At 38.7% G+C, this 16,857-nt stretch overlaps 1 protein-coding gene across 2 annotated transcripts in view; it reads left to right on the forward strand.

Annotated features, from left to right (window-relative positions):
* Nucleotides 1–960: 960 nt before the first annotated feature.
* LOC117294463 (protein FAM193A-like) overlaps nucleotides 961–16,857 on the forward strand; it is a 52,580-nt gene continuing 36,683 nt past the window's right edge. For both annotated transcript variants that reach the window (XM_033776875.1, XM_033776876.1), the window contains exons 1-3: nucleotides 961–1,407; nucleotides 5,079–5,141; nucleotides 11,729–11,887. In XM_033776875.1, coding sequence (XP_033632766.1) covers nucleotides 1,297–1,407; nucleotides 5,079–5,141; nucleotides 11,729–11,887 — 333 coding nt within the window. In that variant the 5' untranslated portion in view covers nucleotides 961–1,296. The remainder of the gene's footprint in view (nucleotides 1,408–5,078; nucleotides 5,142–11,728; nucleotides 11,888–16,857) is intronic.

The following is a 16,857-nucleotide window of genomic DNA, read 5'->3' on the forward strand; positions in this document are numbered from 1 at the left end:
ATGTGCTTCTGTGTTTCTTACCCAAAACAGACGTCGGGAGGCAAAGCTGAGATGATAAAATCGTTGAAACTGAAGTCATCAATTCATCAAGTTATTAACTTTGGTTTTTACCCGTGACTGCATACTCAGCCTTCGAGTCTTGTGAACAAAAATTATCACAGGCATATGTTCATCAAGCCTGTAAGCACAAACAAGTTCTAAGCACAGAAAAAAATGCTTAGCCAGAAAATGTAAGCCAAATGATTTTCTACTAAACAGTTAACTATGAAATTTTGCCATAGGCCCGAATTCATAACAAACTGCTTAGCACATACAAACTACTCAGCAAAACTTGGTTACCAGCTGAAAGTCCATAAGTTTACGTTGTCGTGACATGGTGCCCCACCCATTTTAAGCAAGCAGAAACTAGTAATTGTTGGCCACTCTTCTCCCTGCGTTCTCTTGGGCAGTGCAAATTCGATGACCAATTTGAGCCCTGAGGCGAATTTTTTTTCATGTGACATTTCTTTACTCATTTCTCAAAAACTACAACACCTTAGTAAGTAATATTTTTAAGGAAGCTTTTTACTATCATTATCTTCAAACTGTGTAAGAATGTGAATCTGTGGACATTGTGTTTTGTGTATTGAGACCCTTTCCCCAAAAAATCAAAAATTTCATAATTATCTGTAAAATAAAAATGGTCAAAATGTCTAGAAAGTATGATCCTTTGCCAAAAAAGAATAGAATATTTTTTACAAACAAGTCATCCTTCTTTCCCGACGGTCTACTGGCTGCAGACCAGTGTCCCCTACCCTTTTAAATCTGACAGGAGGGCCGGGCACTTCGCAGGGTTAAGTCTAATTGACAGCTTTGTGAAATTGGGCCCTGTCGGTCTGCTCCTTTAACGCTAGCTTAATCATCATTGTGGTCACTACAGTTTAGCCAAATTCCGGAATGTTCGTTTGTTGCATTCTTTACTCCACATATTGACGTCAGTAAAAAGCTCGTTCAAAAATATACTTTTTATTACATATTTCTTACTTTAATTTCACCCAAAGTCCTCCTAAGAAAGGTATGTTACATGGAACTGACTTGATATATTTTCGTTATGCCTGATTGTTCTGAAAGTTTTGCTACTTAAGTAAAAAACATTTCGATGGGCAGACGCCATATTGGATTGAGTAAGGCTCAGTGACAAACTGGCCTACACAGCAGTGTAAAATTGATCTAGAATTACGCTGAATTCTTTCTGATATCCAATAATTATACTCAAATGACTGCCTGATACCTTAAGTGGCACATCTGACCATCAAAATGAGCACATCAGATATGAAGAGGAGTAAACGGAGACGGAATAAACGGGGTGGTGGTGCCGTTAGTGGCAAACCCAGTCGGCAACAAAAGCAAGCAGGAATAGGCGATCAGGTAGGCTATGCTGCACTTACAAATTTGTATTTAGGAAACAACGAACTGTAGTTAATTTTAATGATATTTTCTTACTGTATTATTTTTTAAGTGTCTATAATAAATGAAGATTGTGAGATTAATACACATTTTTGAAGAGGAGATCTGGTATAGAAAGATTGACGAAAGCACTTGCATTGCATTTGCAATGTTGTAATTGTTATTGTCCACTCTTGTTGAATAATTCCAAAATTCACTTTGCAGATGACTGCCAGCCCCAGAGTGCTGTATGCAATACCCAGCATAGCTAGCTCAATTCTACCTCCATGCTCATACAGTGCTACTACTATTGAAGTGAATTTAAATTGAAAGTCAGTCACTAGGGTGCCTTATTTTGTGCCTACCCTAGAAAACTCAAGAAGTCCCAGACAGCCCCCTTCTTATTTATAAGTATAACAAAGGCAATGTTTTGTGACGACTGGACATGCTGGACCATGGACTTAGTCTTAGCTGAGGTCGTGCAACGGTCTGTACATGTACATGTATGGGTCCTCTCTTTCTGCTGAGGTTTGTTCCACTATTATGTCTCGGAACAAACCTCGTAATAATACTAGTAGGCCAGAGGCCAATAGGCACAGTTTTAGGAGCCATACATCCATTTTGTATGATTGTTGGAGTGACTTTTTAATAAAAAATAGCTGTCTCATTCGGTCTTCCTAAAAGCCGATAACAAGCCGACAACGCCGACAACAAGTCCAGAGCGCCGACAACACGCCGACAACAAGTTTTAAATACCTCAAATGAAAAATAAACCATGGATATTATTAGAAATATGTGTGCTTTGTAATACAAACATAAATTTAATGGAAAGACTTAACGAAAAGTGTGAATTTTTAACCAGAAAATAAACTTAACTTTCAGACACCATCTTGGCTTAAAAACCGTGTTTGGACCAGTCCATTATGATGCGGGTAAGACAGATTTAGCAATAGAGGGCGCGCGGCGTCATATAAAAACTTTCAACTGTTCACACTGCAGTGAAGGTCTTCACATGACGCCTGCCCTCTATTGTTAACAAGTGCTAAATCTACCCGTATCATAATGGACTGGTCAGAACATGGTTTCTAAGCCAAGATGGCGGCTGACCGCTTTCCTTGCAAGTGAAGTTTTTTTTCTGGTTAAAAATACGCACTTTTCGTGAAGTTTTTCTCTTAAATTTATGTTTATATTACAAAGCACACATAGGCCTACATGTATTTCTAATATATATATGGTTTATTTGCCATTTTCAGAGGTATTTACAACTTGTTGTCGGCGTGTTGTATGCGCCTCTGGACTTGTTGTCGGCTTGTTGTCGGCTTTTAGTAGGACCCGTCTCATTTTAATGGTTAATTGGAACATTATAACAAAATAAAACTGTATACAGTATGTTTTGTTAATCTTTGAGTGTCAAGGCATCCATTAGTTACATTGTAAATAAAATGAAAGACAATACATTCCACTGAACTAACTAACTCAACAATGGTTGAAAAGAATGTGATGTTATTTTTTAAAACCAAACGTTAGCTTGTTATAAGTTATTCTACAATTCAAATGTGTCACAGAGGAGCACTAAATGAAATTTTTTAGTAAGACTTACGGGTGCTGGCAAGTAATTAAGGCCATTGGACACTTTCGGTATTGTCCAAGGCCCACACTTTGTGTGTCCCAACTTACATATAAAATAACAAACCTGTGAAAATTTAGGCTCAATCGGTCATCGGAGTCTGGAGAAAATAACGGGAAAACCCACCCTTGTTTCCGCACGTTTCGCCGTGTCATGACATGTGTAAACCCTGTAGGTTTTTTGTAAATCTGTGAACTTTTGATTTTTTTCTGTTCCGAAAGTCTCCAATGGCTTTAAGGGGAGGTGTTGCAGTAACCTATCCCATGCTAAGTACATGTAGCCAATACTCTGGACTCCAAATTCCGTTGACTCTTTCTGCAGATTGTGTGCACTCTACTAAGTTTTTAATTGACAAAAAAGGAAGAGGGGAAGAAAAGGAGGAAAAAACTTACAAATTTTACCTACATACCATGTCCAATTAATAATTTTATACAGTATGTAATTGTAGTGTCACTGTCAGGAAGAAATAATTGCACTGTGTTGATGTTTTGTTTGATGATTTAGTTTTTAAAGGATTCTGCTGATATATTAGGGCAAGGCAATTTTTCCTTGTAGCACCTCTTTCACTCAACAATTGTACTGGAACATTTCAAATAGCACCAAGGCAATGTCAATGGACAGTGGTATGGAGGCAATTGCCTCTGGGGCCTAGCCTGTTAAGTAGAACATGTATCAGGTCCTGATTTTGGGTGTTTTTTTTTTTTTTTAAAGCCAAATGATTTTTTTCACAGCAACACGATTTATTAATTTCTTATGGGCGTGTACCCATTATTTAAAGGCAGTGGACACTATTGGTAATTGTCAAAGACTAGCCTTTACAGTTGATGTATCATCTCAACATATGCATAAAATGACAAACCTGTGAAAATTTGAGCTCAATTGGTCATCGAAGTTGCGAGATAAGAATGAAAGAATAAAACGCCCTTATCACCCGGAGTTGTGTGCGTTTAGATTCGAGACCTCAAGTTCTAAACTTGAGGTCCGAAATAAAATTCGTGGAAAATTACTTCTTTCTCGAAAACTATGGCACTTCAGAGGGAGCAGTTTCTCACAATGTTTTACACCATCAACCTCTCCCCATTACTCATCACCAAGAAAGGTTTTATGCTAATAATTATTTTGAGTAATTACCAATAGTGTCCACTGCCTTTAACAAAACCCTCCCAATTCGATACACCTGTGGCACGGATTTTGCTGAAAATTGCATGTTTTTGTTTATTGTCGAAGTCAGTTGATAAATGTCAAAGTCTTTCAGTTGCCATTGAAAAAAAAGTTGCAACCACACTCAAATTAACTCTTTCTCTTAAACTGTGTTACTTTATAATGTAGAGTGTCACATACATTAAGGTTTATCGCGAATAGCAAAATATCAAGAGAGGGCACTGTTGAACCCACACAAAGGTATAGGCGTTGTGAGCGCGAGTCGTAGAAACTGCATAGAAACCCCCCCCCCCCATATTCCTTCCCACAACGCATTGCGGTTCTGATACGCGATAAACCTTATGTAAGTTTTTCAAAGAACTTTATGTAGGTAAATAAAAAGAAAACCAATATTGTACAGGTGGATGCTAACTCATTTGTAACTTAGTAGAATCTTTAGAATAAATGAATTAAATAATGATAGGTGAGAGTTTCCTCAGAAATGGCAGTATACATGTACAGGTATGTACACAGACTGACACTGATTTCAGTAGGGGTGGTGTATTTACAAATGTAGCTCAGTCCAATTGACCAACCGTATTAAGCCCCACCCACAATTAGGCAGTGGTGGTTGTATCCGATATGTCAGGCATGTACGTAATTACATGCAGGCCATGAAGGATACGACCTCCATTACCCGTGGTATTGGCCTTGCTTTTTGGTGCCCCTTTAAAAGTTTCCCATTGACTTTAAGATTTGTATTATTTTACTTGAAAAATCCATGTACAAAATATAAATCATAGTCTTATATTTTTAAAGGTCTAGTTTGGAGGTGTTGTTGATTGTTTATTTATATTATTGTTGGTTTGTCTTTAATCCTTCCCAGATACTAACAGCTGCCAAAGTGTCCACTACATTGTCTGAGTTGGATCTTGACAACATTCCACAGGTATGCAATTCATGTAGTTCATTATGTACTTCATTACTCAAACCCATGAGATATGAGATTGCTGAAAATTACATAGTTCGTTACTACATGGAAGTGTCCTGGCCGAGCAGTAAAGAGCACTCACTCACTCACTCAGTCGACCCAAGTTGTCGCGTTGCCGCATGTTTGAGTCGGACTCTATGTCTGACACGCCACACAACTCTATCCTGCATACAGAGCTGATTTGCTCCTCCTTGTTGATTACTCCGGCGTCTTCAATCAGGGTCTTGAGCATGGTCTTGGTGGGTCTTCCAGGGCCGCGCCTTCCGTGAGTGGGCTCCCACACGATGACTTTATTGGCTGGTAGCTCTGGGTGCCGTAGACAGGTTAAGAGCACCGAATTCAAACTCGGTGTTTCTGATCAGCAGAGTGTGGTTCAAATCCATAATGTCCTTAAGCAAGGAACTTAACCATTGCTTCGTCCTTCGGATGGGACGTAAAGCCGTTCGTCCCATGTGTTGTCCCATGTAAAAGAACCCAGTGCACTAATCGAAAAGAGAAGGGGTTCGCCCGGTGTTCCATTGCACATGTACATTGTTAAGAACCAACATTATTCAAAAACAGATATTCACAAAAATAATAATAATAATAATAATTCACTCTTGTAGAGCGCATTCCGTCAAAGACAGACCCCAATGCGCTGTACAGGCATGATAACAAACATACAAAGAATACTACTTAAACTACATTAATATATACAACTATAGGCAAAGGAAAGTACGCCTATGTGAGATAGCTGGCAGGATATTGAAAAAGTCACTGAGTGAGCAGATGAGTTTTAAGTGATTTCTTGAATAGATCCAGTGAGTGAGCATTTCTAATATGTATTGGAAGCCGGTTCCAGAGTTCGGGAGCTGTGTATGAAAATGATCTCTGGCCATACATGTATGTGACAGTGTTGACAGTTCTACGTAGTAAAGATTTCATTGGTGCTGTGGCCAAGATTCAAAGTGGATTGGTCCTATTGTGATCATACATGATGAGATGACCTATATGGGGTTTTATGGAGAGGATAGCTTAAACCATGCGTAAATACACACACAATGTGATGAACTGGAACAAGCAATCGGTAAGGGTTGACAATATATGTCCCAGTAAAACAATCAACCACGTTGGTCAGTTTATATTCCACTGGACAAGAATAAACTTTCACTGTACCGTGTGAACGCAAGCCCAGTTTGGATGAAATTGGCCCTTATATTTTGGACACCTATGGCGCTCAGAGGGTCAATTTTTAAACTCTTCATCTGAAAAGTAATTTTTGTCAATTGAAAAACACAAGACCACTAGACTTGTCCTGTCCCGAGTTTACCAACTCGAGGCTAATGTAAAACAACTGGTCTTGGGCCTGCAGTCCTGTGTAAATTTGGAGCCTGTGGTCACGGTGGTCACATGTTATCACAGGTGAAAAAAATGAAAAGGAATTCAAATGTGATGCGTTGTACATGGATCATCAGATAGTGAAGTGTCAACTTCAAATTATTGTGAGCTTAATAAGCATTGTTTATAATTTCATAATTTTTTCATTGAGCACTCCCCCCACCCAATTTATATGTTATACGTAGTCCATGTTCCTGCTTGCTACCACCAGCAGTGTCCACAGTGAACACATGATGCCTGGGTCGCCCTGCCCAAATTCCAGGCGTGCATTTTTGGGGGGTACATGTAGGCCTACTTATTTTTTTGTGACTTATATATTTTTTCCGAATAGCAAGTTAGCATCATCTGTCATCACTGTCAAAATTTTGTCAGATAAAAAACTGTCAAAAATGCAACTTTTAATTTTGTTTTTGCATAAAATGGCACTGCATCAAATCTGAACCTTAGTTTGATTGAGCGATGTTTTTTAAATTGAGTAAGTGAACAACCATGACAAATTTCATGCATACGGAAGATCAATCCAAAGATTTGGGGCAGCCGCATAAAGAACCTGCTGGCAGACGAGCAAAATCTGGAACCGAAGTGGCATTTATATTTATCTTTTAATACAATTTCTTGATTGTTTCATGCTCCAGTTGATCTTTATGTTTGCTTATCGTGATGGAAATTCACAAGGTACTGTTGAGCGGTGGTGCACTTTGCTGTATAGAAATGTGTACAGGAAGAGCAAAGGGTTGAGGATTGTGGTAGGGTGGGGTGGGGGGGGGTGTAAGGCCACAGGGTGATGAGGTGCTCTTGCCATAATGCAGTGTGATTTAAATGTAGTGGATGGATTGATGCAACAACAGTCAAGCCTGATACATGTACTTGCCAGTCTTGAACAGGGCATGGTACTTTCTTCTTGGAGAAGGGCACCTCTAATGTTTCTGTTGTACAGGAGTATATCTAGGGGTGCACCAAGGCAATGAACTGGGGGCATTGTGGCAATAGACCAAATCCAATGAAGTGAATATTGTTAATTGCACATCTTGAACAATACTGGTTGGCAAAAAAAAGGAACATTGGTCTGTTTTATCTGGTGCCGGCCGTGGCGCTCAAGCGTTTGTCATCTGCATAGTTTACAAATCTATGGCAATTGCGAATCAAGTTTTGAATGCATCATACGGTAGTTGGCGCAAATGTGGTTCAGAAACATTTCTTGTGTAATGTCGGTTTGCCTCATTTGTCTCCGTGAAGTCACAAAAAAAGAGTTGCACATTTTGTTTACATCTTTAAAACATGACATTTTGAACTCAACATAAAAGTGCACTGCATTTAAAAATATTTTGTTCAGAAAAGTCATTGTACTACATGTACTGGTAGAACATTCATGCATTTAAAAACAAAGGTCGGGAGGGGTGTCTTTTTGTCACATAATGTTTTCGAAAAAGTTTCTTTATGATTGTGTACCATTGTGCCAACCTTGTTTGGGTCCCAGTGCAAAAGCAATATAATTGCAGAATGTGATGTGTATGGAGAGTCAGAGAGGATATAAGAACTAGAGGGCGCACTTGATACGCGACACGGCATGCGCGCATGCGGCCATTTTCTTGACAAAACAGCATCGCACAGCGTGTGTTTGTGCAGCCACTTTGTAAGTTGTTAAAACAGCATCGCGTATCGTTCAATAATCACAAACTCCAACATGTACTTCTTATTCAACGCGCGTACAGAATGGCGCGCGTGTCTCCTTGTGGTCGCGTGGCGTTTGTGCAAGCAGCATCACCAGTGCGCCCTCTTGTTTATTATATGTAACTCTATGATGGAGAGTACATGATACACTGACAACATGTGCGGAGACCCATACTCCTTTAAACTTGTGATCAATAGAGTAGTCATAATCCCGGAGCTTGCTGTGTGTGTTGTTAAGGATTCACGCTGTGTGTCGTCCCTTACACTGCATATTGGGTTGGAATGAGTTCGGCATTGCAGACTAATCTTGGACGTACATTTGTGCAGTATGTACTTTGGATACATACTGCACATGACTAGGGCCAGGATATTGTACACACACTTACATAAACGTAAAAGCAATTGATATTATAGTAGTCAGCTGTATGGCTAATTATAGGTCCATAAAATCTTTAAAAGCTCTGTTCCTTTGTACACACACAGGTACATTGTACATTATGGAAAGTGAATAAAACACTTGGTACCAGTAGAAGGTTCCTTTTCACTGGCAGTGACATTGCATACTGTCTGACTGTTTAGACTATGTGTAATGCATACAAAGAACTGCACATTGCGAATTAAATAATATTCAACGAAACATTTTTTAATGTGCAATGTCTGCTGCATACATACATGTACTGACATACATCAATGTACAGTACATATACCTGACCTGGATATGAACAGGCGCAAGATACTAGGAACGGTTTTGGTCTTGATTTTTTATTTTTTTTTGCAGCGCCATATTTTTCATCTGAAAGGGTAATTTACTGTCAAAATATTTTGTCTGAGAATGCTAGGAATTTTACTCTAAAATTACACAGCTCTGTGTAAATATTATGTGTTCAATAGTGGAAACATATTTCTTTCTTTTAAAACAATCATCAAAATGACATTGACAAAAGTGTTTGATAACAGGACTACGGAAAACCTTCTGATGGGCCGTAGGCCAAAATAAAACCCTGTGACATTGGCTGGTAACCTTAGTCTGCTAAGCAATAATTTGTTGTCTTAAAGGGTCTATAGATGTACTTTTACCTAACACAAAACACAATGTCCACAGATTTACATTAAGCTTACATAGTTTGAAGATTTATATGATAGTAGAAAGCTTCCCTTGAAATTTTACTGACTGAGGTGCGGTAGTTTTTGAGAAATGAGTCAAATCAGTTCGTCTCAGTTTTAGCATGTAAAATCGTATTAACCAGTTATGCTATGTTTTTGGTATAATACCATTACATAACTGTTTAATGGGATTTTACATGCTTAAACTATTTTTGTCTGCTTTGACTTTGAGACGAAAATTATTTTGCGACTTGTGACTCAAAAACTACAGAACCTCAGTTCGTAATATTTGAAGGGAAGCTTTCCACTATCATTGTCTTTAAACCCTGTAAGTTTAATGTAAATCTGTGGACATTTTGAAAAAGTACCCAAATCCTTTAAACTACTTTTTGTGCTTTAAAAGCGGCTCTATGAAATTGGGCACTGATGAGTGGATTCTCTGCGTGATTAATAAAACATTTATTTTTATGTTTTTTAAAGTGAGCTCATGCCACACCCGATACTCGACCCATTCTTGATTTAGATAATGTAACGTGGAGAAACCAAAATGTAACTGAGGGCATTCAATCGCACTATTGTTTTTAAAATTTGCATTAGGTAAGGGTCCATTAAGAATATTCAATGCTAAGCATTGTTAATCTCTTTAGGATGTGGATTGGTGGGTCAATAAAATAATGATGTTCATAATGTTTTATTTAAAAAAGGAAAAAGAAAGGGGAAAAAAGACAGGACTCAACTAATCAAGGATGTGATGGCTCCATTTCCAGAGCTTGTGTCCCCTTTGGAAGACATCCTCCCTCTAATTCAATTAAAAATCATTTTCATACAGGTGTGAATACTCTTTGAAAGCTAGAGTCCCTGGCCTGATACTTCACAGAGACAGTTGCCTCTGTGCCCCTAGTCATTGCCTTGATGCCCCTTGAAATGCAGGTCTGGGATCTCAAGAGGGCAAGCAGGCCTGAAACTTCACGGAGGCAATAAAAGCGATTACTTTCATGCCCCTGGTCATTTCTCGGAGGCCATGGAGACCACGGAGTCCACAGAGTCCACGGAGTCCACGGAGTCCACGGAGTCCATGGCCCCTGTTGCTCTGGTCTTTCTTGGCCTTGGTGCCCCTTCAAAAGTTTCCCGTAGACTTTAAGATTTTCCAAAGGAAGTGCCCGATTAAAAACTAAAATGGCCTTGCCCTCTTGAAGGCGAAATTTGAGGCCTGGAATTGAACATGATAAAGGTCTACTGTATGTATGTAAAAGGTCCTAAATTCTGAAAACATCACCATTACTCACCATGGTCAGTAATTGCCTATAGATGTGTACTGTCTGTAATACATCAAACGGGACCATTGGCTTTTCGTCCCATCTGAAAGACTTTGAAACGAATGGTTGAAGGGTCTTGGCTCTTGCTTTTAAAAGGACACAAATGTCAAAATTGGATCTTGAACACACACTCTGCTAAAAACACCAGCATGAGTTTGGTGCACAACCTAAGCGCTCGGCCATGACTTGCATTTTTGATGTACACATGTGTACTTTGTAATATGTGTACAATGTCTACAAATATGTACACGTGTGTATCAGAATTTGCTGTACATGTACATTGAGCCTGTCAAGGGCTCTAATGGATTACACGCTAAAAAGATGATTGATATCTTCATCAAATATTCATACAATTTTAATTTCATATTAAGTGAGATGAATCTCTGTACTTTCCTTTTCATTTGCTATTGATGACCCCTATTTTCATTCATGATCGTGGATATTTAAATCTATTTTCATCGGCTCACTGCTATTTTGGTCCTCATTTGTGCTTTTTATGGACTATCGAAAGGGCGTTGAATACAAAATTTAAAAACGTAAGTCAATAAGTTATCAAACACTACTGCAACATCATACTTCGCAGTTATCTTTGTTTTCATAACAAAATTGGGGAAACATCAATCAGCTCAATTTATCAAGCACTTCAAACTGTGGTAGACCATTTTTATGAAAATCATTCATTTTAATTAAACATGTTTGTAGTTCTGAGGAACTGACGATTGATAATTCATTTATACCTCAGACAGGACAGTTTCGCTATTCATATTGGTGGAGAGCGCGTCCTGTGGGGGTGTTTAAACTGACGCATGGTCACGACCCTGCCGGTTTTAAACGGCAGTTAAAGCTTTAACTTGTCGCTACCCTTTTATTCCCTTATTTATAAAGCCCCTATTACTTCCTGTGAATTTGACCTCTGTTTTTGCTGCGAATGTGTTGGAACATCTGCTAAACTGTTCAGAATAAACTATGATCTATTATTTTTTATGATGCAAAATGATTGCAACAATGGAATTACAATGTGTGTAAAACGTTCCATGTAATTTATCTTTATTGAAATTTGCTCATTTTTCAATACAGCCCTTGACCAAACTGCCCATGCGAGCCAACAACCCGTACCTTCAACAAGATGGAGAACACTGTCTGCTATGTAGGAGGGAACGCCCAGACCTGCCCGCCCAAAAGATACCCCCGGTCACTGAAGACGCTAAAGACAGCAACCAGTCCATTATAACCCAGGTACGTGTCATACAAAACTTTAACATAACATCCAGTAGTAGGCCTAATAATTATAATAATTGTAATTATAATTTATTCATTAATGTTTAGTGCAAATTCCAATATTATTTTGTTCAAATGCACTGAACAGTAAAATATTAATAAACCCAGTAGTGAGGTATTAATATTCAATTGGAAAACACAAGATACAAGAATTTTATAACGATCTGGAATTTACTGGCCTCAGATTTGCTGTCCATTAATATAAACTTGTATTAACACCACTCACAAATATTCTGCCTTTTCATTGGTTTAGAGCGCGTCACATGATACATTGTATGTCTTAGTTTTACTAGAAAGGGCATCTGTGTGATAGTGCATCGTTTGCCGTATGATAGTCCGATGACTATCACACGGCGTGCAGTACCCAGATGTCTTTTCACCCACCTCGAACCCAATCAGTTGTGCATCCGTGTATCTGAAACGCGTGTACGAACATTATGTGTACGAGGATGATAAATAGTCTCTTGGGGTGAAATAAAACAAATATTGACTGCTTTTACTCGTGCTATGGTTAAAACTCCGACTCCCTCGGTGATCCCGGATCATTCCATTTTCCCTCGGCTGCGCCTCGGGAAAATAGACTGATTCGTGGATCACCTTGGGAGTCGTAGTTTTAACCATAGCACTCGAAGCAGTCAATTTTTGTATTCTAGTTCCTGTGTGTACCATGTCTTGTTCATAAAAATGCAGTTTACCTGGGAAGTACAATATGAACTTGGCTTTAACTCATGAAACAAACCAGGGCCCAACTTCTTTGGAACTCTGAGCTTAGATAAAGGGCACTGTAAGTGCAAAAATCTTCAGTAAGCAGACCCATGAAATTGGACCCTGTTCACTTTTTTATAAATTGTAAATGTTTGTCCAATTCAGACAAATCCAGGAGGGATACCGTACAGTTAACCAGGGATTAATATTGCTCTATTAATATTTCAGATTTATTGACATACTATACTATGTGTTTTGTAAACAATTCTCAGAAGAGCAGATCTGGAAATTTGTTTTAAGTCTTTAGGCTTGCCACTGGGGAAGCTTTGTTCAAATCTTCTGTACAACTTCAGGCCTGGGATTCCACGCAGGGCAGTGGAGGCCGTTGCCTTGGTTGCCCCCTGGTCATGATCGTGGTTAAATCAAAATTAAGCTTAGTCCATTGACTTTAAGATTTTCCAATGGAAGTGCCCCTTTAGCAAAATGTAAGTGGTCCATTGCCCTTTCAGCAGATGAAGTTCCAGGCATGCAACTTTATAACAGATGTTGTACGTCTAATGTACTACGCGTAATGTAGAAAAAGACAAAAGGTTTTGTTGTACTTCAAAACATAAAACAGTTGTTGGACTTCCTCCAAACGAAGCACCGGTTAGGCAATAGGAGACTTTCCAACGCTAGGTGGCAGCAGACATACCGGGTAAATTTCCATTGTTTACGTAGTTCTGAACATGCGCATAATTCTGAGAACAATGGATTTACCCGGTAAGTCTGCTGCCCTCTATCGTCCCAGAAAGTCTCCCATTGACTTCTTTGTGGGCACGTACAGAGTACATGTCTAGTCGGACTCAGAGGTGGTCATAGCACAGCTGATGGAAGGTCCTGAAGCAAATCGCTTTTACATTTAAAGGAAGGTCTTTTCCAGAAGTGAGTCACCCGGTTTCCATTCACCAAAGTTTATGTGTTTAGGTACACTTGCATCCTGATAGTGATGAAGGAGAGCTTCGAAAGCTCAGAATGCAGTTTTGTAGTGCATTTAGATCAGTCTTAATTAAGTGCTGTTAATTGCTATGCACGACATACGAACTGTATAATATGTACATGTACCTTCCTTGTTTTATACAGTATCTAGTATCAGACCAACAAAACAAGGCTACCACTATTAATTGTCATGTGTAATTTATACGTGTTTGACTTGTTTTAGCCTGCACTGTATTGACATAATATCAGACATACATGTACATGTACAGTATCTTAACATTTGCGTTAAGAAGGTTTCAAACTTTTTGCATGATTGGTGGAAATACGGTTTGCGGTAACACCATGTGATGACTACATGTATTGTACTTTATGCAGTTCCTACATAATGTACTTGATGTCACATGGTGTAGTTTTATCTTTACGGGCTGATCTACATGTACGTGCATCCATTACGGAGTGTACAAATACTGCATACAGCACACAAGACTTTTGTACAATTCCTTGCTCAATACATGTGTACATATGTTTTGTAGGTGAATGACTTGGACCAAAGAACAAATTTGAATGCATGATGCTGCCCAAAGGCAGCACCCAAGTTGCTTGTGAAAATGGTGTCTATCGGAAACTACATAATGTTTTCGCTATGTAAGCCTATATTAATGAGGCATTGCTTGACTTTTCCATGTACTTTGCATACAACAAGATGACATTGTACACGAACGTGTAAACAAACATACATTCATTATGATCAATACAGTGTAAGCAAACACTGGCCCTACGCACAATTGTGCACTACACGTAGGCCTACATGTTTTACTACCCTTTAATAATTTATAAACTACGATCAAACTACAAAAGGTACATGTATGCAATAATATGTAAATAAGAAATAGAAGTGAATTACATGTTTTTTTTATAAGTTGGCATGTTTTTGAGCATGTGAGTCCTATTACTTTCACTAGCAAAAGTTTGTGGTATGGTAAGGCAGGCTTCTTAAAGTTTGGATGGGTAGTGGAAATGAAAACGGCTTGAGATATTGGAGAATGGGCTAATGCAAGCAAGCAAGCAAGCAAGCAAGGCAACTTACTTTATATTGAGACAAGAAGTTCAGTAATGAGTCTTGCGAATACCCAAACAAGGTATTTTTCAAGAGATGGGGGTAATTGTGTGTGGTGTTCTCACTGGTGCAAATCTTTGTGTAAACCATTCATGGTTCTGAAACAGCAATTTGAGTACATTATTTTGATTTCTGGCTTTGCCTCATTGTCATTCATGTAGCCAATTTCAGCAACATGTCACCATTGCAAATGTGGTACCAATTCTAAAGAGAAATACCTCAGCTTTGTATTGATGTATTTAACTTAATACAAAGAGAGTAATACCATGGAGGTAGGTTACAAATATACTTGATTGAAAAAAGTTTCCTAACTTTTTGGGAGCAGTTCACAATGTGACGGCGGTTAAAAAGTTCTCTCGCAGTCGGCCTACAGGCATTGATGTTATGTTTACATCTGTATGCCTATGGGCATGTCATGAATGGTTTAGTCCTGTGTAACATCCAGGACCCACTTTCCATCTCCTGCGCTTCATTGTGCATAATTTGGGAGCCTTGACCCAAGGACAAAAGGTCAGATAGGAGTGGAGGGGTGAGGTGAAGGACAGGAAGTCAAACCCCATTCTGTGCAGACAATGTGTGTACTGTCTGTCTACATACTGACATGTGTAATTGCAGGCTTTGTAGGCATCTATTGCAGTGGATTAAAACAAAAAGGTACATTTAAAGGGGTTGAATAATAATATACGCTGGGGTTGATGTTTCCGCCAGCAATAAAGATTGCCTCGCAATGGATGGAAACTGGCTCTGAGGATGTGGCAAACCCTTTCATAAAAATAATTCTAAAATATGTACTCCAAGTAGTTGCTGCAGAGTGCAAGGAAGGAGTGGAACAAAACAACCCTGAAGATTCATCTTTTTTTTCAAAAACATTTCAGTAACATTCCGTGAACATTGGATTGTTTTAATTTTCTTGATCTTTTGCACCGCTAGAGGACAACCAAGAGGGAATTTTTTTGTGGATACTGGCGCCATAGAAAACGTCATTGTTTTTTTTTTATTAATTATAAGATAAAAAAGTTCATCTGCATTCAAACAACTTGACCAACAATGGGCAGATTGTCTGAAAACTTTAAATATGGGGAATAACATCAATCAAAATTGCCTGAGCAAATTTGACACTTTCGGTGTGTTTTAGATGGCTCCAAACATTGTGCACATGTTGATGTACTCATGTTGCAACTACAGACAACCTACATGTAACATTCATGAATTCCACACACGTCTGTGAGGATCTGCATTCAACAACTGGCCCGGCGGCTATGAGTTCCCTCCACAGTATCTTATCTGGGCCAGCTCAGTATCACAGGAAATGTGACTGTGTGTCAATCGTTGTAGTTGGATTACGGGGTGGGCGTTAATGATTACAACCCGTTTTATGGAAAATTTCCCCTTTCGCTGGCGGATCTTATTTATTCAGAGTCTAGTCTATGATGGTAATAATATTGTGTGTGTGTGTGTGTGTTTAGCAGCTACTGTACTCTACTTGCTGAGTACCTGGGCCCAATTTCATAGCGCCGCTTAACGGTAAGCAAATTTTCGTGATTACTGTAGCATAAACAAATTTGCTAAGGTGCAAGCGTATTTCACATGTTAGCAGAAAAATAAGGCAGCCATATTGCGCGTTCACTGGATTTAGTTTTGTGCGGTAAGCACTGGAAGGTTAGCATGCCTTTTCCTGTGCTATACGATTAGCAGCGCTATGAAATGCAAATCGCAAGGGGTAAGCACAAAATTGGCCGCTAAGCAGCTATATGAAATTGGGCCCAGGTTATTGCTACATGTACGTGTACATGTATGGTCATGATAAGAAATAAAAAAAATAAAAAAATAAAATAAAAATGACCATATGAAAAGAAGAATGAGCCTGTATGAGATGCTGTAAAAGAAGATTGGTTAAACTTATTACATGTATTCTTTCTTTCAGGGGGTGTTTAATATTACATGTACAGTGTCATGTCGTTGTGTCATGTTTTTTGTGGCATGTTAAATTCACTGGACACTATTGGTAATTACTCAAAATAATTATCAGCATAAAAAACTTGATAACAAGCAATGGAGAGCTGTTGAAACATATCCTTCTGAAGTATTGTATGTAGATTTCGAGAAAGAAGTAATTTTCCACTAAAAA

This window comes from Asterias rubens, chromosome 9 (assembly GCF_902459465.1).
Source record: "Asterias rubens chromosome 9, eAstRub1.3, whole genome shotgun sequence".
Taxonomy (NCBI): Eukaryota; Metazoa; Echinodermata; class Asteroidea; order Forcipulatida; family Asteriidae; genus Asterias; species Asterias rubens.